Here is a 24,366-nt window from a genome sequence, read left to right on the forward strand (position 1 = left end):
TGACGTCTCAAGGCAGCTAGCAGACGTTCGGATTAACCAGTTTGTCTGCTTCCTGACCTGGGCTCAGTGAGTGTATATATATGTATATATACACTTATTATTTATTATTATTAATTATTACAAATATATTATCATGTGCTTTTTATGCACCAAACACTGACATTTATAAAAGTTAAATTGTAAGACTTTTATTATTATGATTTTATGTGGGAGGTTGGACTTTATGTAGATTCAATATAACTACGTATAAAACCATTAGCTTCAAATCAACGCTTTTATAATTTAATGGTCATTCTATAAAGTAAAAGTATATGTCTATGTCTACAGCAAATGTAACAGTCTAAAAATTGGTTTAAGGACAAAAAGTGTGTAATAATTGAATGAAATACAGTTTTTTATATCATTACATTACTTTAATTTACAGCTGCCAATCATGTATACTCGAATAGCTCGAATGCTGCGTCATTAACCGAAATAACGGACATTATTCTGTGGGAATGTTATTGATAATTGATAAAACAGAATGTATATATTTCTTCAAGGTTTGTTTTCACGTTTGATCAAATTGTGTGTGGTCAGAAGAACAAACGATGTTTTGCGCTTTACGGATTTAACGTGAAACTAACCTCACCTTCTACATAACAATCGCGCGCGTTTGTGTGTGCGCGCGCGAGCAAGCGGGAGAGAGAGAGAGAGAGAGACAGAGAGAGAGAGAGAGAGAGAGAGAGAGAGAGAGAGAGAGAGAGAGAGAGGGCGGGAGGGGTAGGGGGGGTGATAGTGAATCTGTCTGGTGTTTTCTCCGCTTTTTTCTTATGGACGTGTTACTCCACCATGCCTCTGTAGTAGAGCCATAAATGAATGGATGGAGCATGTTTTCGGTAAGCGTTTTATTTTTGATACATTGTAAATAATTGATCATGATAGAGTACTGGTGTATGAGGTGTATTGATGCTCCGCAGTTATGAACGATGAGCGTTACAGCTGTGTTACTGTCTGATGGCTATGCGTGTGATTCAATGGGATGTTATCGCCTTTTGTCGCAGATCTTGTATAAAAAAAAGATAATTTATAGTAATCATCGAGCTTAATCAATTCATTTTACATCCACATCCCAACTAAGGCGTACTAATGGACTAAGCTTAATGATTGTACGACTGAGGTTACAGATGAGATCTTTTGCCATGTTTTTAATTAAGTTATGTGGTCACTCATGAAAACAGATAATGTGTTAACAAAATGTATTACATATTTATTTATTATAAATACAATAAATGTGTAATAAATAATATAATATAATAACAATAAATAATATGTAAAATGTTGAATAAATATAAAATAATAAATAAATATAATAGTACAATACATGTAGAATAAATAAATTAACAATTATATGATTATATTGCTTATATACTGCATGGCATGTGTGTTTTCTTCTGCAAGTGGATCTATATTTGTTATATAATCTTCGTAAACCTCAATTTATTCTGAAGTATATTCTAAATATTTTTCTGTACTTCAATTTCCTGGCAGGCTTTTTGATAACTCAGTGATAATATTCACCACAGAGTCTTTAGTTCACTTAATTTTGTATAGTGGAGATCTGCAGTCAATTGGGGTCAGTATGTCAGGTGCCTTTTTATCTTGAAATCTGCATTTCCCCTAAAGTCATGTTTATTTTCAATGAGGATACTTTCAGCACAATGTCCCACTTACAGTAATAGCCTTTTCTCTGCAAATCATTTTGTCGTGCTAAGCCACCATATGGCAGGAAACTGCAGACTCTCGCTCTTATCGGGATCACCTATGTTTCTGCATGCTATCCTCAGCAACCTCCAAAGCCCTGCAGTGTCCCCTGTGGAGAGGTGTGTGTTCTCGGACCCTTGACAGGTTTCCACGGGCTGCAGTTCCTTTGGGTTTTCATTAGGTTGATGTGGAAGAAGATACCCGGTGTGCGTCAGACATTAAAAACAGCTAGAATTGCATGCTTCTTTAAAAGACAATTACCCTGTTGTGCTGTGTGACTGGAGCTAATTACTAATGTCATCTGTTGTGCTCTCTAACACAAACAAATACATCTAGATGAACAATATGGCTTTAGAGGAACTCAAAATTTGGTTGTAAGTCCTGAACATTTAACTTAAGTTAAATGGAGTCATTTCGGTCATATAATAACAGAATAACACAACCATATTTAACACTCCAAACAGGACTAACAACCTGATTCTGCTGCTGCGTGAACATAGCTAAAGTCTATAAAATTTATTTCTGGTCATTTTGATCAGCATGATGTATTATTTGATGCTCACACACTTCCTTTTCTCCTGGCATGATGTTTTTCAGAGAAACCCTTACGACCCGTCGAAGATGGCCTGATATTATGGCAATCTCGAAGAAGGACATCCGCTTTGGTAAGAATAGCTTCAGAAAAAAACAACAGTTGAAAATGGAGGAATAATATGCTTACATGCCAAAAAATGCAAAAAAGACATGACATTTATGTTTAAAAATGTTGATGTGTATTTATGTTTACAATGTCAATTGTCCCAAATGTTGTAAAAGCATGTGTTTAAATCAATTTAATGTGTCTTAAAAGGATAGTTCACCCAAAAATGAAAATTCAGTCATTGTTTACTCACCCCTGTGTTGTTATAACCCTATATGACTTTCTTTCTTTTTCTTAACATAAAGGAAGAAATTGTTAAAAAATGTTGTGCTCAGTGATGTCATAAAATGGCAGTTTATGGTGACTACCTCTTCAAGCTTCAAAAGAACGTAAAAATATAATTCAGAAGTCTAATAAATTATTGTATGTGACTCATGTCTTGTTCAGAAGGAATATGATAAAGTGTGGTGAGAAACAAACCACAATCTAATGTATTATTTAGTAAAACTCTTGACTGACCATTGATCTCATGAGGCTGCACGCAAGCTTTACTGCCTCTGCAAGATGGGCTGTTCAAGCAAGAAACTGCATAATTTTGCTTCTGCAGGACCACCAGCGATATTAACAACAGAAAACACAACATAGCTGCACACGAACCAGAGAACAGAACTTACAAAACATGTCTGAGAGTGAAGAATTTTAAGTAGAAAAATAGATGCATTTCTATGCCCAGCCTTATTTATTTGAACCAGAGTTTTTGCATAGAAATGCACCAATTCTTTGACTCTTCAGACGTGTTTTTTTTTTTCTTCAGTTCTGTTGTCTGGTTTTTGTGCAGCTGTGTTGTTTTCTGTTGTTACTATTGCTGTAGCAGACCTTTTTTAGATAAAAAGCTTGAAAACCCCATCTCGCGAGCGGAGGCTACGTAACTGCTGCTCTCGTGCACTCATGAACGTGCACAGGAGATCAATGGTCGGTCAAGAGTATCACTATATAATCAATTAGATTTCGGTTTGTTTCTCACCAAACCTTGTTAAATGCTTTCATAACAATCATGAGTCATATACAATAATTTATTAGACTTCTGAATTATACTTCTGCATTTGAAGCTTGAAGAGGTGGTCACCATAAACTGCCATTGTATGACATCACTGAACATTTTTCCACAATTTCTCTCTTTGTGTTAAGAAAAAGAATGTCATATAGGGTTATAACAACACAGAGGTGAGTAAACAATGACTGAATTTTCATTTTTGGGTAAACTATTCCTTTAATGTACTTTTGCTGTCATATTCTATTGATAATATGGTAACTTTTCTCATTTAAATTTACCTGAAGTCATTGGTGAATCTCACAAAAAATATGAACAGGTCACATCAACCCAAAATTAAAAATAAAATAAAATAAGTAATAATATTTTGGATGAAGAATATTAAACCTAAAAAATATATTATTATGCGTATTCCATCCAACTCTCATTACTGTAATGCAAAAAAAAAAAAAAAAAAAAACATCTCATTACTGTAATGCATAAAAAAAAAAAAAAAAAAAGTTATAAGCTTCACATTTCGGCCTTTAAACTCAATAAAAATTGGCCCCATTCACTTTAATTGTAAGTGTCTCACTGTAGCCTTAATGTTTGCTTCTTTTTTTAAGAAAACGAGACTAGTCAAAATAATTTTTTGTGGTAATCCACATTATGCCACAAATGCTGTTGATTGAGCTTAACTTGTATTGAACCCGAAATATTACTGGCACATTACAGTACTGAAAAATAGACATATTTTTGTTTTGATTTTGGGGTGAAATATGACAAGGACATGTTTTGTGAGATTCATCTGCGTACGCTTTCGCTTGGGCAGTTACTTCTCTTTAACCAAACAATGTAATAATAAGATAATAACAGCATCTACAATGTTTTCACAGTTCTCTAGATCAAATTCTGCGGAACAAAGGATCTCCTGTTTTAGCCCGTACTTAAGTCCTGCATTTAATAGCTATAGTGTTAGCTACAGTATTTCAACTATGCCATGTGTTTGAGATGAGGTCTTCTCCTCTTCTCAGGTCTTGTTGCCTAGAAACATTGATGACACCCTTGTGTGTTTGTTGCTGTTGCTCTTGGTGTCTCTTGTGCACAAACAAATGAAAGTGATTTTAATACCCAGTCATAGTTAATCAGTCCTTAATAAAGAAGGGACGGTTTGCATCCTCTTCCTGTGACATCATCACTCATTGCTCCTTTATTCCATGGTGTGCTGCTCCACAGAGATAAAGGAGAGACTTTGCTGCTATAGGGATACTGACGTGTGAAGCGTGCCATGTGTTTATGTTAGTATGAGTCTTCAAGTGTGTGCAATTGTGATCATGGGGAACAGGTAACGGATCCACCAATGACGCAAGGTTTCGACTCTTTGACCTTGGATAAACCACAGATCATTATGTTATTTGCCCTTTGGCAACAGTGTATTCATTTATTTATTTATTTTTTTATTTTTTTTAACGTGATCTGGCAGACTGGATGGAGATCATTTACAGTGTTGTAAGGGGACATGAAGGTGAAACCTGCAGGTATTTTTCTTTTGTGTTTTACTTTGTGTTGCGCAGTGAAGTTTTAGAGTGTATTAGAGTCACGCTGTTGTAATACACTTAAAGTGTGTTTAAAGAGGGAAGTTGGAAGACAGCGATGTAAGAATGTTGCCCAAAATAGTAAGTACACATACAACTCCATGTATTAGTCACTTTAAGATGTAATTTAATCATTGTTGATGCTTAGTGTACTGTAATACACTCATACCGTAATTTCCATAATTTGTTAAATGTTTGTCAAGGCGCCCTCATGCAAAATCAAAAGTTGAATGCAATTTTATCTTCATCTCATACAAAAAAAGGTTCCAGATTAGAGCCAAATAAGTACTTTCCAGGATTGATGCCACAGGAGAACGCTTTTAAATATCCCATGAAATTGAAAATAAATGTAGTTTTGTTGCTTTTAGTCCATGTCTGTTAACTTTGATCTATATGCTAGTAATATCCTAAAACTTGACAAAATTAACTTTTAGCAGATATACACATTTAAAATCTACAGTATCTTCTGGGAAAATTGACCAAAAATTCACATGCTATTAGTATTATCCTACTGCCTACTGTCGAAATGAGGAGTATGTCATGTTCAAGTGTTTTGTTGACGGAGAGAATAGGAAACATGGAGGATGCCAGTTTCTTTCTTGCATATTTCTTGAGGAACTCCTATTTTGACATTATAATACATGTTAGTCAGCTGGCTGACGCTAAAGGAATTTTGGTCAAATACATGCTATTTTCTCTGTGTAAAAAAAGGTACAATATGCAACAAATGGTTACTAATTTATGTAAATGTATATGGCCAAAATGTCAAGCGCAAACAACGTAGCTGTACAGAAACCATGCTCTCCACCGTCATATTGAGTGATTATGGCTCCTCCCAACTCGGAAACTCAGTATAAAAATATTATCAGAGTTTCCCATTTTTATTTACTACCTGAGGGGTGCAATTTCCATGTAGGAAACTTGTATTATGGTAACCCGTGAAGTCAGCATAAAATGCTCTCTACAATGAGAATTTATCTTCCCCTAATATCACCTGTAACCAACTAGCAACAGCAAGTAAAAAAAGTGAGTTCTCTTCGATATGTTTTGCACTATGAAATATATATGAAATACATCAACACTGGAAAGAAAACTGCACTCGTCAAGCCAATTCACATTTATTTTTATAGCTTTTTTCACATTGTTACATAATAGGCTTTGGATCGATGCCTTTTTCACGCATCTATAATCAGAAGATTCTCCCGACGGTTATTGATATATATATATCAGGATTTTTTTCAGAAATAAATTGGGATAAGTAAATTTGGCTAAGATTGGAGTGACTCCAGTCAGGCTTCCTAAGCAACCAACTGGCCCGGTTGCAAGGGTGGGTAGAGTCACATTGGGTAAACCTCTCGTGGTTGCTATAATGTGGTTCTCGCTCTTGGTGGGGCGCGTGGTGAGTTGTGCGTGGATTCAGAATACGGTGAAGCCTCCACACGCGCTAGGTCTCCGCGGTAACACGCTCAACAAGCCACGTGATAAGATGCATGGATTGACGGTCTCAGACCAACTGAGGCAACTGAGATTCATCCTCTACCACCCGGATCGAGGCGAGTCACTACGCCACCACGAGGACCCAGAGCGCATTGGGAATTGGGCATGCTAAATTTTCTCTCTTCAAAGAAATTTTTTTTCTCTCTTCAAATAATTTTTTTCTCTCTCTCTCTTTAAAAAATAAATAAAACATTTTTAAATAAAAAAATTAAAAAAAAGTTTTTTCTACTACGGAACTACGGAAGCCCTGAACCGTAAGGTTAAAAAAAAATCTTTTTGAAGAGAGAAAAAAAAAATTTGGAAGAGAGAAAAAAAAACGTTTTGAAGAGAGAAAATTTTTTTTTTTGAAGAGACAAAAAAAACTTGATAAACGTCACCATTTCTATTCGTTCAGTTTGAGCAGTTACACCAGTTCCATACACTAATGTGCAAACTCATCAACCTCACTTTGTTCATTCTTGAAGAACAACAAAAACCTTCGTAACTTTGGACTGCCATCTGCTGCGCCGCATCAGCTCATCCCGTGTGTGTGTGTGTGTGTGTGTGTGTGTGTGAGATACCTGTGCCTTTCCTGACCACAAACGGCTTCAGCAAATGTCATACTACCCTCTTTTGGTCTCCCAATGCTATTTCGCCACACTATTCAACAGAATGCCAACTGAGTGAATTGGAAAGCATGCAAATTGGGCTTCTAATTTAAATGATGGCTAATTTTAATATATTGATGCCTCAAAAATATATCAGTAAAATAACATGCCTATCAATATTGATATTTTATGACATTATTACATATACAGGTGCATCTCAATAAATTAGAATGTCGTGGAAAAGTTCATTTATTTCAGTAATTCAACTCAAATTGTGAAACTCGTGTATTAAATAAATTCAATGCACACAGACTGAAGTAGTTTAAGTCTTTGGTTCTTTTAATTGTGATGATTTTGGCTCACATTTAACAAAAACCCACCAATTCACTATCTCAAAAAATTAGAATATGGTGACATGCCAATCAGCTAATCAACTCAAAACACCTGCAAAGGTTTCCTGGGCCTTCAAAATGGTCTCTCAGTTTGGTTCACTAGGCTACACAATCATGGGGAAGACTACTGATCTGACAGTTGTCCAGAAGACAATCATTGACACCCTTCACAAGGAGGGTAAGCCACAAACATTCATTGCCAAAGAAGCTGGCTGTTCACAGAGTGCTGTATCCAAGCATGTTAACAGAAAGTTGAGTGGAAGGAAAAAGTGTGGAAGAAAAAGATGCACAACCAACCGAGAGAACCACAGCCTTATGAGGATTGTCAAGCAAAATCGATTCAAGAATTTGGGTGAACTTCACAAGGAATGGACTGAGGCTGGGGTCAAGACATCAAGAGCCACCACACACAGACGTGTCAAGGAATTTGGCTACAGTTGTCGTATTCCTCTTGTTAAGCCACTCCTGAACCACAGACAACGTCAGAGGTGTCTTACCTGGGCTAAGGAGAAGAAGAACTGGACTGTTGCCCAGTGGTCCAAAGTCCTCTTTTCAGATGAGAGCAAGTTTTGTATTTCATTTGGAAACCAAGGTCCTAGAGTCTGGAAGAAGGGTGGAGAAGCTCATAGCCCAAGTTGCTTGAAGTCCAGTGTTAAGTTTCCACAGTCTGTGATGATTTGGGGTGCAATGTCATCTGCTGGTGTTGGTCCATTGTGTTTTTTGAAAACCAAAGTCACTGCACCCGTTTACCAAGAAATTTTGGAGCACTTCATGCTTCCTTCTGCTGACCAGCTTTTTAAAGATGCTGATTTCATTTTCCAGCAGGATTTGGCACCTGCCCACACTGCCAAAAGCACCAAAAGTTGGTTAAATGACCATGGTGTTGGTGTGCTTGACTGGCCAGCAAACTCACCAGACCTGAACCCCATAGAGAATCTATGGGGTATTGTCAAGAGGAAAATGAGAAACAAGAGACCAAAAAATGCAGATGAGCTGAAGGCCACTGTCAAAGAAACCTGGGCTTCCATACCACCTCAGCAGTGCCACAAACTGATCACCTCCATGCCATGCCGAATTGAGGCAGTAATTAAAGCAAAAGGAGCCCCTACCAAGTATTGAGTACACATACAGTAAATGAACATACTTTCCAGAAGGCCAACAATTCACTAAAAATGTTTTTCTTATTGGTCTTATGATGTATTCTAATTTTTTGAGATAGTGAATTGGTGGGTTTTTGTTAAATGTGAGCCAAAATCATCACAATTAAAAGAACCAAAGACTTAAACTACTTCAGTCTGTGTGCACTGAATTTATTTAATACACGAGTTTCACAATTTGAGTTGAATTACTGAAATAAATGAACTTTTCCACGACATTCTAATTTATTGAGATGCACCTGTAGTTTCAAAGCACCTTTACAGAAAATCATATTATAATGTCCATAATCGAATATAAGTCCCCATTGAACAGCTTCATTGAAAAACTTCATTGAAAATCATGCCTTCGTTTTTTTTATTTTTAAGTCCCCAGTGAGCAAGTCAAAGGCGACAAGGAACAAAAGCTCCATAAAATGTTAATAAGTGGAGAAAAAACCTTGGGAGAAAGTAGACTCAGCTGGGGGATTCAGTTCTCCTCTGGCTAAAGCCATTTCATGGGTCATAGGGTTTAAAGTCAAGCCATTTCATAGGGTCTGTAAGTTTATTTATTTTATGTTTACAGTTATTCATTTCACATGCATTATTATCATTAAGTGACGTACAGTGCATTTAAGGTTGGCCCATACATTTGTGTTTCCTGGGAAACAAACCTATGATTTAGCATTGCTAGCACCATGCTCTACCAGTTGAGCTAGCATAAACATTTTTCAAATTGATATGAAATGTTATGCATTACTTGCCATTTGTCTGCTGCGATCAAATGTGTGAATGGAGTGTAAACTCATCTGGAGGATCTCTGGGTGTGGAAACTATTCAATTATTAATGGTTGACAACAGTTGTAGCACCTGGGCTAACAATTCTCATGTTTCACTGCTATAGTATGCAATGAACTAGTACGTGCTAATTTTGAAATTATTTACTAGGCTCTTCCGGTAAAGAGCTGTGTGGTTAGTTTATTTTCCTTGTCCACTGTACCACAGAAGGGGCTAAGCCAGAAGAAATGTAGAAATTGCAGTAAAGGATTGTGTGTTTTACTGTTAAAACCTGCAATCGGATTCTGAGTAAAATAAGCTTTTTTTTTTTTATTTCCTAAAGACAGTGTGAGTGGTGCTTGCCTGTGCAAAACTCAGCATCACAATACAAAGGTGCTGTGGGTGGTTGCCAGGGGCATTGTTATGTGGTTTCTAGTGTGTTCTGGATGGCTGCAAGGGTGTTGCTAGGTGGTTGCTATGGTGTTATAGTTGGTTTGAAGGTGGATACTTCCAGTCTCATATCAAAAGAGTCTCTATGACATTCTAGACCTGAGATATGGCTCAGGTCTCTCCTTCAATGTATGTCTAGTGGTATTTTTTCGTCCCATTTTAACATCCGCCAAAACTAAAATTGTAAGCCTGATCGGTTTGAAAAGTAATAGCACATCTTTCCTCAACAGGCCACATGGTTGGAGGTATCATTCACCTCCATAACACAAATGGTGTAGGACGAGTTACATGCTGAAGTTTAATTCTTGGGGTTAAGGATCTTTTTAAAACCCTAAATTATAGTAACAGCCAGATTAAACCACACATGGACAGAACGGATCACTCCAAGGGCATATTATTGTGATATGAACTTTTGAAGGACCCTCATTGCAATAATGCTGAGAAAACATCTTATGACTTATATAATTTCAAAACTGTGAAAGGAACAAGCTCATTCGGTGAGTCGTGCATAGTTACAGCCAGGGTTGGGGAGTAACGGAATTAATGTAATGTAATGGGATTACATATTTAAAATACAAAATATAAGTAACTGCATTCCACTACAGTTACAATTGAAATCACTGGTAATTAGAATACAGTTACATTCAAAATGTATTTTGATTACTGAAGAGATTACTTTGCATTTTATTGTCAATTTTTCATCTAATATTTAGTCCTTTCAGATGGAAACATTTATACATATAAATGATGCGATCCAAAGTGCATTTGAACAGCGGTGAAACACTTTCTTTTAATGTGTTACACTCATACGAGCAGACAGAGAAGTAAGTTTGAAGTAAGTTTGGAGCAGAAGAAATAGAAATAAACCTTGTGTAAATGGTCAGCTTTACACTAAGCTAAAATGCTATTTCTAGCCATTTTACATGCACGTTACCAGACACGATCATATTTTTTATCAAGAAAATTCACATTGGGTCATAATTTCTTTATTTCTAGTAAGACCTTTGATATTAGGGCAAAAATCATATTCTTGATAATAATTTTTGTATTGTTTTCCTGTAAAAATAAACAAAAAAATCAATTTGATTTATCTTGTTTTAGAAACAACACAGCGTAAGATATTTAGGTTTTTCAGAGAATGTATTTTTAACATGTGTATTTTGTCTTACTGTACTGGCAGAGTTTTTATAGTCAAAACAAGTGAAAAAAATCTACCAGTGCTGAAGAAGTAATCCAAAGTATTTAAAATATGTTATTGATCTTGAGTAATCTAATGGAATACGTTACAAATTACATTTTACAGCATGTATTCTGTAATCTGTAGTGGAATACATTTCAAAAGTAACACTCCCAACCCTGGTTACAGCTCATCTGGCAGTAAACATGAAATTTATCAGTACTTGAAGGAAGTCTGGAGTGTACGGTGCAACTGCAGTGCAATATTACATTTGCCAGTCTGTGTAACCTAACATGACTCTTGTTCAGGCCATAATATTATGTGACCTTCAGAAAAATGTAAACTGTATCCGAGCCCAGATCCCCAAATTTCAATCGATTCTGAAACATAACCTTGTAATGATTAATGTTTCACGTCACCATGATGATTCTGGCAACACTAAGAACGTCTGCCATGTTGTACAGTAAGTCCTTCAGTAGATCAGTAAGTACTCCATCCTGAAAGTTCATCAAGTTCATCTGTTGTTGAGTCACTCACTACAGGTACGTATATAAACAGTTTAATTGGTTTGTTTTGTCTAGGGATGCATTATGCAGTGCTGCAAGTGTCCTTCACTCCCGTCAGAAAGAGAAATCACAAAGGAGATCTCAATTGTTTCAGGAATAAGATTTCATGGAGAGACAATAGACACTTTTGCTTCAGTCTCCTGCTTCTCAGGTTTTTCAAAGCCAAGATCTCTGTGTTTATAATACCAGTTTTCCTACTAATTCCTAGTTAGAGCAAGTAAATGATTAGGCATCATTTTATGTTAATAAACATAAGCCCTGCAGGCGATGAAAATTCCAAGACACGCTTCAGTCTCTTGCATTTAAAGGCAAGTGTAGGCAATGTCTGGTACATTCCAAAGGAATCCAGTTTCCTCAGAATAAGCTGCCCAACAGAAAGCAGGCGCCGCAGACTATGGAGTATTTTATGATTGCATTGTCTCTTTAATGACCCTGTAATTTGATTTGCAATGAAGGTTGTATTTGATGTATGGCAGTGACTAATGTCTGAACGTTTGTTTGTGCTGCACAAAGAATGACATTGCAGACAGGCAATGGCGCCGCGATGGCTATGGATGTTAGTACCATGGAGAGGAGGTTGGAACCCAAGTTCAAAAGCACCTGGACAAGGTAGAGTGGCAAAGGCTTGTGGGACTGGGAGGGCAAGGGTTGGGGGGGTGGGGGGGTACTTAGTTTTGGACAGTTGTTCAACATTGTGTTAATTGTCAATATAATAAAAATATTTTTCTAAATTGATACTTAAAAACTAACTAACATAAAGCTGAAACTAAACTAAAATTTTGTTACATTTTCATGATTCCGAATCTAAGTAAAAATGACCACAAATTTTGTTTAAAATTTTAATACTAGGACTGTTAATCAATAAATATGTTTAATCAAATGAATTATGATATAACGATTAATTAATCAAATTAATCAAAATTAATTGTATATATATTAATATTTGCTGAAAAAGGACCACAAATAAAGATTATTCAATATATACTGTAATTATAAAAATAATTATTAAAGCAATATCACACAAGCAAGAGTGCTGTATGGCCCTATATCAGCACAGCTGTGATTCGGTGTATTTTGCGGTAGCTGGTTCGTTCTCTCCTCCGCCATGTTGAATGTTTACATCTGCTCCCAACACCTTAATGCTGAAGCTGTAAGTTTAACTCTATTTCCCAGCTGTACTGTAGCAGTAATCCGAGCAACCATGGAGTGAAAGACAATGCTGATGACTTCAAAGAAACCGCTCATTGACTAACATCACTGACTCAGTCAACTTAACTGGCTCAACAATTAACTTAACACTTCACTTAAATCAGCACATAAAAAATGTCGCCAGCTGCTGGCTAAAATCTTTAATGTCACAGTCACAAATGAAAAGACACTCATCAAGCTGTTTTTTGACATCTGCGCTGCTCTTACACTTTAGTTTAGAATGCTTCGAATACAAGCGGAGTGATAAAAACAGTAACGCGTCCGAGTGCTGATGGTGTGAGAAATAAGTGCTCTTGGAACATCTCTTGTCCAATCAGAATCAAGGACCGGAACTAACTGTTGTGTAAAAATCTATAATAAATAATAATTCAGAGAATTCAAAGACATTACACTATTGTAGCAGATGAGTAAAGCATTGATTAGACAATACAAAAAGTGACTTTATAAATTAATATATTGTTTGATTTATTTTAATATCATGGGTATCCATTCAAATGTTTTGCATTTTTAAGCACATTTCTAAAAATCTGAGAAAAAAGAAAATGTGAATCATTGCGTGTTTCCATCCACTACGTTATGTGCATTATCTTTAGGATGTGTTATGATGGAGCACCTGAATGACCTGCTTGCTTCGGGTAGAGTTGTATAAGCAGTGTTTGAGCAATTGTACATAGTTTTATTAAATGCTGCCAGGAGACACCACAGAATGAGTGTAATATCTCATATAATGAAGTGGCTGCTATGCCCATATGCTGCCAGCCTCCTCATACCTGGGAGTGCCCACGTTCAAAACTGCTCTGATGAATTTTGAGGACCAGCTGTGGGTTAAATATTTCTGAATGTCAAGGGCAATGTTCGAACAATTATGTGTCAAGGCCGGACCTTTTGTTCTTGTTCATAAATGGTCAGAAAATGTCATCATTTTGTGAATAAACTCTTTCCATCACCTTAATGCACGTGTTGACTCTAGAAAACTCTACCTAGCTCATAAACGTTTTAAGATAATTTTACGAGTTTATGGGCATACTGTTTCAAGCATTTCCATTCAGGTTTTCTTAAGTGCAAATTTTACATTTTCATAATAATTGTTGGATGGAAACCCAGCAACTGAACATACAGGTGCATCTCAATAAATTAGAATGTCGTGGAAAAGTTCATTTATTTCAGTAATTCAACTCAAATTGCGAAACTCGTGTATTAAATAAATTCAATGCACACAGACTGAAGTAGTTTAAGTCTTTGGTTCTTTTAATTGTGATGATTTTGGCTCACATTTAACAAAAACCCACCAATTCACTATCTCAAAAAATTAGAATACATCATAAGACCAATAAAAAAAACATTTTTAGTGAATTGTTGGCCTTCTGGAAAGTATGTTCATTTACTGTATATGTACTCAATACTTGGTAGGGGCTCCTTTTGCTTTAATTACTGCCTCAATTCGGCGTGGCATGGAGGTGATCAGTTTGTGGCACTGCTGAGGTGGTATGGAAGCCCAGGTTTCTTTGACAGTGGCCTTCAGCTCATCTGCATTTTTTGGTCTCTTGTTTCTCATTTTCCTCTTGACAATACCCCATAGATTCTCTATGGGGTTCAGGTCTGGTGAGTTTGCTGGCCAGTCAAGCACACCAACACCATGGTCATTTAACCAACTTTTGGTGCTTTTGGCAGTGTGGGCAGGTGCCAAATCCTGCTGGAAAATGAAATCAGCATCTTTAAAAAGCTGGTCAGCAGAAGGAAGCATGAAGTGCTCCAAAATTTCATGGTAAACGGGTGCAGTGACTTTGGTTTTCAAAAAACACAATGGACCAACACCAGCAGATGACATTGCACCCCAAATCATCATAGACTGTGGAAACTTAACACTGGACTTCAAGCAACTTGGGCTATGAGCTTCTCCACCCTTCCTCCAGACTCTAGGACCTTGGTTTCCAAATGAAATACAAAACTTGCTCTCATCTGAAAAGAGGACTTTGGACCACTGGGCAACAGTCCAGTTTTTCTTCTCCTTAGCCCAGGTAAGACGCCTCTGATGTTGTCTGTGGTTCAGGAGTGGCTTAACAAGAGGAATACGACAACTGTAGCCAAATTCCTTGACATGTCTGTGTGTGGTTGATGCCTTGACCCCAGCCTCAGTCCATTCCTTGTGAAGTTCACCCAAATTCTAGAATCGATTTTGCTTGACAATCCTCATAAGGCTGCGGTTCTCTCGGTTGGTTGTGCATCTTTTTCTTCCACACTTTTTCCTTCCACTCAACTTTTTGTTTACATGCTTGGATACAGCACTCTGTGCACAGCCAGCTTCTTTGGCAATGAATGTTTGTGGCTTACCCTCCTTGTGAAGGGTGTCAATGATTGTCTTCTGGACAACTGTCAGATCAGCAGTCTTCCCCATGATTGCGTTGCCTAGTGAACCAAACTGAGAGACCATTTTGAAGGCTCAGGAAACCTTTGCAGGTGTTTTGAGTTGATTAGCTGATTGGCATGTCACCATATTCTAATTTTTTGAGATAGTGAATTGGTGGGTTTTTGTTAAATGTGAGCCAAAATCATCACAATTAAAAGAACCAAAGACTTAAACTACTTCAGTCTGTGTGCATTGAATTTATTTAATACACGAGTTTCACAATTTGAGTTGAATTACTGAAATAAATGAACTTTTCCACAACATTCTAATTTATTGAGATGCACCTGTAAGCCTATTACTGGCCTATAGTCCAGAACAATCCATTTTGCCATTGAGTCGATTTGTCCAAGGATGATTTGGGCTGTTTTCACAGGATGCATTTTTGTGTTCCGTATGCGCTATTTTCATTGGTCTGTGTTCGTCAACTGTGTTTGCATCGCATTTCACTGGTTTTCAGCATCTTATCTATGACTGCTGCATTTTTAGGACGTTGTGTCAAGTTAAATATATTTTGAAACTTTAAAAACACATCTCGACACCCGTGTTTTCTGCAGCTGTTGTTTTGTTGTCTGTACAGCTGCGCATTGCCTGTACAGCTGGAGTTGCGCTGACTGCCCCCTTCTGACTTTGACTTGCAAAAACATGAAGGAGGTGCTTCAAGCTAGAATTGGATAATTCCCTATTACGGAATTTATGTATGGTCAGGGGGCTTTATCAATCGCACTTAATTAACGTATTAAATCAACTGCTTTATTTAATGCACGGTATTTTATTTTATTTTTTTACATTTTAACATTTAAATATCAGTTAACGTATTTACTTTAGCAGGCCAAAATTACTACACTAAAATAGAAATTATTGAACTAAGATGAAACTAGATAATACTGAAAAAGCTCAAACTAAACTGAAACAAAATTTGAAAAAGTTAAAACTATAATAACCTTCTACGTCATTCTATGTTATACAAGTATGACTTATGGGTTATGGGACTTATTTTCTTCTGACTCATACGTTAAGGCTTACAAATGTTTAAAATGCAAACAATATCCAAGATTTCTTCCAGGAGGAGGCTGTTATGCTTTCAAAAGAATCAATAAAAGGAGCTCACTTACATTTGAGAAGAGCTTTGTGCACTCATTTTACTGCAATCCTTTGCTGAGTGATATTCACTGATGACCTGATAATATTGTGATTCTCTTGAGGCACTGATGTTAGTTTCTTTTGAAAACATTAAGGCCACATATTGCTTCCCACTCACCTTTAAAAACTGCACAGTAAGAGGAGATAGATTATGAGAAACATCAATTTAGTGAACAAACAATCCAGGAATTGACACAATGGTGGAACATATTAGGTTTTGTTTTCCCTGAAATTGGAGGGATTGTAGATTAGTTTAGATACTAATAGAGGAGTTTGGTTGCATCAATGCATGTTTGTTGTGAAATGTAAAGATTCAGTTGGACTGTAGAATTTTGTGAAATTGTATTTGTAGGTTTCTCATTTTTTATTTCTCAATGATAACTAAACTAACATTATGCTCAATTCTAGAAGATGAACGACATGTTCGAGCCAACGATCGGGACTACAATGAGAAATTCATTTATGCTGTAAGTCTGTAATTGTCTGTAAACTGTTGCATTGTGGTATGTTGTATAGGCATAAGTTCCTGTTTCCATAAATTTATGTTTCTTTAACTTCTGGCACTTTTAGCACTGCAGACATCTAAAGTAAAATCTTGTTAAAACATTTTTACACTCTCACCATTGTTTGTTCAACAGTGTATGTACATTATATAACAGATTTATGTCATTTTATTCTGAAAGTCATAGAAAATCATTCCCACCAAAGTGTCATTTAAAGCACATCTCAAATTCTGGACAGTATTGTGTTTGATAGAATTCTATGATGGAAATTACTTTGACGGAAATTACATATGAACTTTTTTATTATTATTCGGTTGACACCTTTATCTTGTTAAGGCTAATTTCATAGCTTACATTCTAAATATCCTACATACAATTAAATAATATTTTCACACTTCTTACAAAATTTGGAAAATTAACAGCTTTATTGGAAATTATGTCCAATTAAATACTCTGCTCACAAGTAATATTTACTTTGAATTTTCAAGGTTTTGTCAAGTTTTGTTCAGACATTACTTGCCTAATATTCCATCTCAAGCATGTTCTTTACTTACACTTTTGTTGACTTGCTTAACCCTTTAAGTTCTAAAGGTGTTTTTAAAGATTTCCTGTTTCAGTGGCATGCCCAAAATTAAATGCTTATAACTAAAAACAAAACAAAACAAAGAGGGTAAATTGTTTGGTATCATTTTAAAGGAAACTTTAAAAAAAAAAATTTTTTGATACAGATTATGATAAATTCTGAGACAAAAATTTACTTTTTTCTGATTTTTCTTATTTTACATGATATATCTCAGGGTGTAAATAAGGTAGCTCCAAAAAAATGTATTTTGTTTTGTTCCCAATCATTTCACCTGTAACTGAGTAAAAGTTTGTGTTGATACGACAAAGCAATCAAAAGTTATAGCATTTCAAAAATTATTTAGCCTTATGTCCAAAAACGGCTACAAACAAATAAAACATAATTATTGTACATAAGAACTAATTACACAATGACTAAAGGTATGCTCTCTCTCTCCAAAGCAAGCAGGCATGAGTAACTGAATGAGATCTCATTCAGTTCCATTCTGTGTCATTTAAACCATCATTGAGTCTGTGTTATGTTCTTGGCGCCATCTCCTGGTGACAAAATGTAATTAGAGTGAACTCTGCCCATATTTGGATGACTTCCATCTCTGGTTGCAGTGATCTGAATCCTAATACGATTGGTTTAGCGTTCCATGACATTGAACAACGTACTACATCATTTCAGATGAAATCATCTGATCCAGGAAAGCTATCGTGTTTTTAGCTATATAGCAGATTATGTGCTGTGTGCACATTATGCTTTGTGTGCCTAATGATTTATGCATCCGATTAAGTTGTGAGGGCTCATTTTAACGGGAATTCCTTCCTTTAAGTAATGGTATGTGATAATTTATGTTCTGTTTATGTTCTGTCTATTTTGATAATTATTTCTGAGCCAGCCAATCCAAGCTTAAAGGGTTAACAAGTACGTTAAAAAAAAAAAAAAAAAAAAAAAAAAAAAGGGACGAAATTATTTGGTGTGGTGAAAATGACTCCAAAACTGTGGGACAGTTGTAATTTGTGGAAAAAAAACAAAAACAAAAAAACTATAGAAATAATTTTCACACAATAAATATTGAAATGTTTTTTGTTTATTTCACTATTTGTTAGGATTTTCATAGTTTTAAACATGTCTTTTTATTTTATTTATGGATTTTCATTTGGGTCTGGGTCAAGACTTAAAACAGTCCCTCTGGGACATGAAAGTACCTAAAGTTGACGAAACACACAAATACGTAATTTAATAATAAGGTACAAAAGGCCTTGCTAAATTGGGAATATAGTCACGTATAAAGGGTTTTGTTTGGCAAATCATGCAGTGGAGTTTGCAAACCCCTCATCAGTGACTATATTCATAACATATAAAAAGAGTGCTTTATTGCTTTTTATTTTATAAGGACACAGTAAAGGACACAGTAAAAAAAAAAAAAAAAAAAAGGGTATTTCATATACATTCTTTTTCATTGATTGCCATATTTCAGAAACAAGATATAGTCCCTAAATTAATAAGGTTAACCAATGTTAATAGGGTGTTGTGCAGTGAACACTGCATTGACCAATCAGCATCTAGGACTGTTAGTACAACTGTCAAAAATATAATTATTTTCTTTGGTGTAATTTTTCCACAGGACAATCGCATCAAGACGGCAAAATATAACATCTTCACCTTCCTGCCCATTAACTTGTTTGAGCAGTTCCAACGTTTTGCGAACGCCTACTTTCTAGTACTGCTGATACTGCAGGTATGCTAGCTGTTTGAGTTACAAAATTTGCACAAATTTTTATGAAATTGCTGTATTAAAGATCGGGGGTCTCAATTATAATATGCATGTACAATAAAATTTGATCCTACAATAACAGTGATGAGCATATTGCGATATATTAAGGCAGAAACTGATGTGAAAATATTTGGATATGTACGCCAATTGTACAAATATACAATCTTTTTTGTTCTCACGCACCAGAACACCAATGCGTGCTGACTTGATTTTCTGATGACTTTGGGTAATGCAAGTGTGAATACAGTGTGTGAGTGAGTGAGTGACTGATTGAATAAATGAGTGATGTTTATGTAAAACAAACAACGTAAAACTAATGAACATAATTTAATATGCAGAAGCACCAGGTGATGTAATAAATATTGGATTGTTACTACCGGTAATTATTGTAACAACACTAATACTCTATTTCCTCCTTCCAGTTAATTCCAGAAATCTCCTCTCTGTCCTGGTTTACCACCATTGTGCCTTTGGTGTTGGTGCTGTCTATCACAGCTGTAAAAGATGCTACAGATGACTACGTGAGAATCTATTCTTGTCTTGCTTTTCTTTACAATTGTGAATACTGTATTTACAAAGGCAGGCTGTTCAACCCTCTGCAGCCTGCTTGAAGTAAGCCAAACTAATGATTGCTGTGATTGATTTATTTTGGATTTCAGTTCCGCCATAAAAGTGATCAACAAGTCAACACCCGGCAGTCTCAGGTACTCATCAAAGGAAAGTAAGTGCCTTTAAGCTGTGTGTCAGTATTTTCTGCTGTATATTGTGTTGTTGAGTCAGAAATATCTTGCTTAAATGCTTTTAGAGATGTGTAAGAAATGTGAATAATGTGCATCAGAACAAACACGATAACGTCTTTGTTTCAGGCTACAGAATGAAAAATGGATGAATGTAAGAGTGGGTGATATTGTCAAACTTGAGAACAATCAGTTTGTTGCTGTAAGTTTAAATCTTTTGCAAATATATTACATTGTAAAGACTGATAACCTGCAATTGGGGTCTTAAGGGTCTCTTTCTATATGATATAACCCTGAAAAATGACTTTTATTGGTGTAACCTGATGTATTCTGGTTGATTCAGTCATGATAAATAATATTTTTGACTGTACCAGCAAATCAACGCAAAAAAGCGATTCTAATCTATTGCTTAAATTTCGAAGATGCCAATATGACAAGCACTATCTGCATTGTGATCATGTGTAGTGGACGAAAACAGAGTCCTTTGTACTGTAAAGAATTCTCTAGAGTATAGTGTCATACAGTGCATGATTTAAGAGTTTTACTTGACTCTAAGTATCCTCTATCTCTGTTGTCTCCAGGCTGACCTTCTCCTCCTCTCTAGCAGTGAGCCCTATGGACTGTGCTATATTGAGACGGCAGAGCTTGATGGGTGAGAAGTTTTGCACAAAAATGTGTGTTGATTTTGCCATGCTGTAGTCCTATGCCCCCTGCAGAATCTTGTCCCCCTCAGACCCCGAAGTGATTCTATTGGTTAAAAGAATATTTAACAAATCCTACAGAATCGCTCCATGATGTACGTGGTCTTAAATATATAAATATGGCAATTTATGTATTTGAATTAGTGCTGTCAATTGATTAAAATTTTTAATCGCGATTAATCTCATAATATTTGGGGGGTCACATGATGCCATGCAAGAAGCAGACGTGTGAGCGACGAGCTCAGCGCACTTTGCTAAATTTTTAATTATTTTCATGTTATAATCTGGTGAAATTTGATACACATTTGCTCTTTGAGGCAAAACATGGCAAAGAAGTCAAAATTCTCAGGCTCTGGAGACATTAAAAGACACTTACGTGTTCAGGATGAAAGCCCCGACAGGTCTACAGACCGGGGACTCGATTTGGATGGCGCGGCGGGAGAGGAAGTCTAGCGTCAGTTGTCCAACATGTCGGTGATGCTGACGAAGGTTCTTGCTGACTTGGAGGATCTAAAATTCTCTGAATTAGTTACAAGAGTGACTGATGTTGAGAGACGAATTGATTGTCTGGAGTCTTCGGAGAGGGAATTAACCGCTAATCCGCCCACGACCAAAGTTGATTTGAAACATCTCCTTGAAAAGCTTGAAGATCTTGAGAATAGAAGCCACAGGAATAACGTTCGAATTGTTGGAATTCCTGAGCATGAGGAGGGCTGAGATATGGTGAAATTCCTAGATGAGCTTTCCCGAGTCCGCACGACATAATAGGCCATAAACTGGAAATCGAGCAAGCTCACAGAGTCCCAGCTCACAGATTTGCTGAGGGAGAAAGGCCCCAGATTTCTGAGATCATCCGATAAAGATCTCGTGTTGCGCCAGGCGAGGAGCAAAGGGAAGCTTTCTTAGAAGAACCATAATATTTTCTTGTTCCCGGACTTTGCGAGTTCGACAAGAGAGAAACGCGATTGGTTCAAGGAATGTATGAAACTCTTACATCAGCGAAAGATCACTTTTTTCTGATGTTTCCAGCCAAACTGAGAATAGAAACGAAGGATGGTCGCAAAGTATTTACATGTCCCAATCAGGCAATGTCTTTTATAGAATCAGTGGGTGAGTAAACCATTGGATGTTTCTCATCTGAGTGGGTCTGACTCGCTGTACTTACTCTGGCTTTTGAGGAAGCTGGGCATCATTTTGGTTTCTTTTTTCTTTTTGCGTTGGCTCCGCCGAGCGGCTGGAGTTTGTTTTGTGAATAACACTTTTCCTTAAAGAAACATTTGCTTTGACTGAAGAGTACTTTTGCATTGAAGTTCCCGGCCAGTTTGAGAGTGGACACTACGGATGACCGCAAAATATCTACATGCTCACACAAAGGATGTCTTTTATAAAGTTGACGGATTGAGTAAGTCATGGTATATACTTTTATGTGGCCTTCGAGTGAATTGACTCGACCATCAGGGGAACCGGGATGCTGGTTTTGTTTCTTTTTGTATCGGTTCCGCCTAGCGGCTGGAGCTTGTTCTACTGAATAACACTCCTTTGGAACAGCTGTGGATTAATCTGTTCATTCTTCGTGCTTATTCCTCCTGCTGACTGGAGTTTGTTTTGTTGAGTATTTTTACGGGACATTGGAATGATTACGTTTGCCTCACAAATTTGTGAGGCAAAATTGAGCAATCCGATGGCAAAGTTGTCGTGGGGGCTCGTGGACATTCATGGACCTTTTGAGTTTAGAGGGATTGTCACCGGTTGACACTTTTGTGCGCGGGGTTAATGCGCACGTTTTTCTTTTTCTGTTTGTTTTGTTCGGGGGGCAGTTCGGGGTTTGATTGTTTCACTAATGGGGAATGTGGTCTGTATAATTTTGTTTTTGACACACAACTGATTTTTTCTACTATATCAAAATGTCAAATGTTAATATGAGTGGATTGTCTCTCTCCACATGGACTGTAAATGGGTTGGGGCACCCCATAAAAAGATGGAAGGTTATTACTTTTATTAAACGTAAGATATATGATATAGTGTTTCTTCAAGAAACAAATCTCTCCCCACAGGAAGCTGAAGAAGTTGGGAAGATATGGGGTGGACATGTTTTCTTTAGTGCTGGCTCAAGTAAGAGCAAGGGAGTCATTATATTGATTAATAAACAGCTACAATTAAAATGTCTCAAACAGACTAAAGATAAATTAGGGAGAGTCATTATAGTTTTAGCTGAAATTCAGGGGCAAAGGTTGATTTTGGCTAATATTTACGCACCTAACGCTGATGATCAGGGCTTTTTTATAGATCTTGAAGGGATGCTGCAAGCCGCTTGCACCCCTCATGATATAATATTGGGAGGAGACTTTAATCTTTTGATGGACTCAGTCCTTGATCATAGTGAAGCAAAAGTGTGTAAGCCCCCTAGAGCAACATTGACGCTTCACAGGATGTGTAAAAATCTTGGTCTTACAGATATTTGGAGACTTTTGAACCCATCTGGTAGGGACTATACATTTTTTTCATCAGTCCATAAGATTTATTCTAGAATAGATTTTTTTTTATATCCAAATCCCTCATTTCATCTGTTGTTGATTGCTCAATTGGAAACATCTTAGTCTCGGATCACGCCTCAGAGAATTGACTCGATTGAAATACAGATATAATACTATTTTGTCACGGAAAGTGGAGTTTTGGTTATTCAGGGCAAGACAGTCATACTTTGAGTTGGGGGACAAAGCAGGGAAGCTTTTGGCTAGATATATAAAGCAGAGAGAGTCTCTTTCTACCATTCCCTCAGTGAAATTTGTTGGTGGTGAAATATTTACCTCGGCCATTGATATTAATAATGCCTTGAAAGAGTTCTACCTTGATCTTTATAGTTCCACGTCTTCATCTACTGATGAAGATATTAGAAACTTTGTGGAACCATTAGCTCTTCCTAAACTGATGACTGAGCAAAAAACTCTATTGATTCTGAGATAACCTTGGAGGAGCTTGACGAGGTAATTAAGTCCCTACCTGCTGGCAAGGCTCCGGGGCCAGATGGTTTTGCCGCAGAATTTTTTAGATCCTATGCTACAGAACTGGCTCCACTTTTGTTAGAAGTTTATACTGAATCATTAAAGAATGGAAAGCTTCCTCCAACCATGACACAAGCCTGGATCAGTCTGATTCTTAAAAAGGACAAAGAAGTTACCGTCCAATCTCCCTGATCCAACTAGATGTAAACATTTTGTCAAAAATTTTGGCTAACCGATTAAGTAAGGTTATGACATCTCTTATACATATAGATCAGGTGGGGTTTATTCGGGGCCGCAGCTCTTCTAATAACATCAGGCGTCTCATCAATATTATGTGGTCAGTAGCGAATGATCAGTCTCCAGTCGCTGCCATCTCACTTGATGCCAAAAAGGCATTTGATTTTGGTAGAATGGGATTATCTTTTTAAGATTTTGGAAATGTATGGGTTCGGGAGTACATTTATTGGTTGGATTAAGTTACTTTATAGACACCCTATAGAAGTGGTACAAACAAATGGATTAATTTCAGATTATTTTACTCTGAATAGAGGCACTCGGCAGGGATGCCCTCTTTCCCCATTATTGTTCTGTCTTGCCCTGGAACCATTAGCAGCCGCGAAAAGAAAGGAGGATGATTTTCCGGGGTGGTGGCAGGAGGTGTGGCGCATAAGCTTCTGCTTTATGCAGGTGATATTTTATTATTTGTCTCCAACCCCACTAGATCTATGCCTTGCC

At 36.7% G+C, this 24,366-nt stretch overlaps 1 protein-coding gene across 3 annotated transcripts in view; it reads left to right on the top strand.

Annotated features, from left to right (window-relative positions):
* Window positions 1–776: 776 nt before the first annotated feature.
* The window catches only part of LOC127436152 (probable phospholipid-transporting ATPase IM), a 54,491-nt gene continuing 30,901 nt past the window's right edge, over window positions 777–24,366 (top strand). Inside the window, exons 1-9 of one of the 3 annotated variants that reach the window (XM_051690108.1) lie at window positions 777–878; window positions 2,341–2,408; window positions 12,101–12,196; window positions 16,752–16,810; window positions 19,042–19,155; window positions 19,614–19,712; window positions 19,851–19,912; window positions 20,058–20,130; window positions 20,510–20,580. In XM_051690108.1, coding sequence (XP_051546068.1) covers window positions 12,121–12,196; window positions 16,752–16,810; window positions 19,042–19,155; window positions 19,614–19,712; window positions 19,851–19,912; window positions 20,058–20,130; window positions 20,510–20,580 — 554 coding nt within the window. In that variant the 5' untranslated portion in view covers window positions 777–878; window positions 2,341–2,408; window positions 12,101–12,120. Of the gene's footprint in view, window positions 879–2,215; window positions 2,409–12,100; window positions 12,197–16,751; window positions 16,811–19,041; window positions 19,156–19,613; window positions 19,713–19,850; window positions 19,913–20,057; window positions 20,131–20,509; window positions 20,581–24,366 lie in introns of those variants that run through there. The other 2 variants (XM_051690110.1, XM_051690109.1) reach the window with 2 other exon arrangements.

Source organism: Myxocyprinus asiaticus, chromosome 46 (genome assembly GCF_019703515.2).
Source record: "Myxocyprinus asiaticus isolate MX2 ecotype Aquarium Trade chromosome 46, UBuf_Myxa_2, whole genome shotgun sequence".
In the NCBI taxonomy this organism is placed as follows: Eukaryota; Metazoa; Chordata; class Actinopteri; order Cypriniformes; family Catostomidae; genus Myxocyprinus; species Myxocyprinus asiaticus.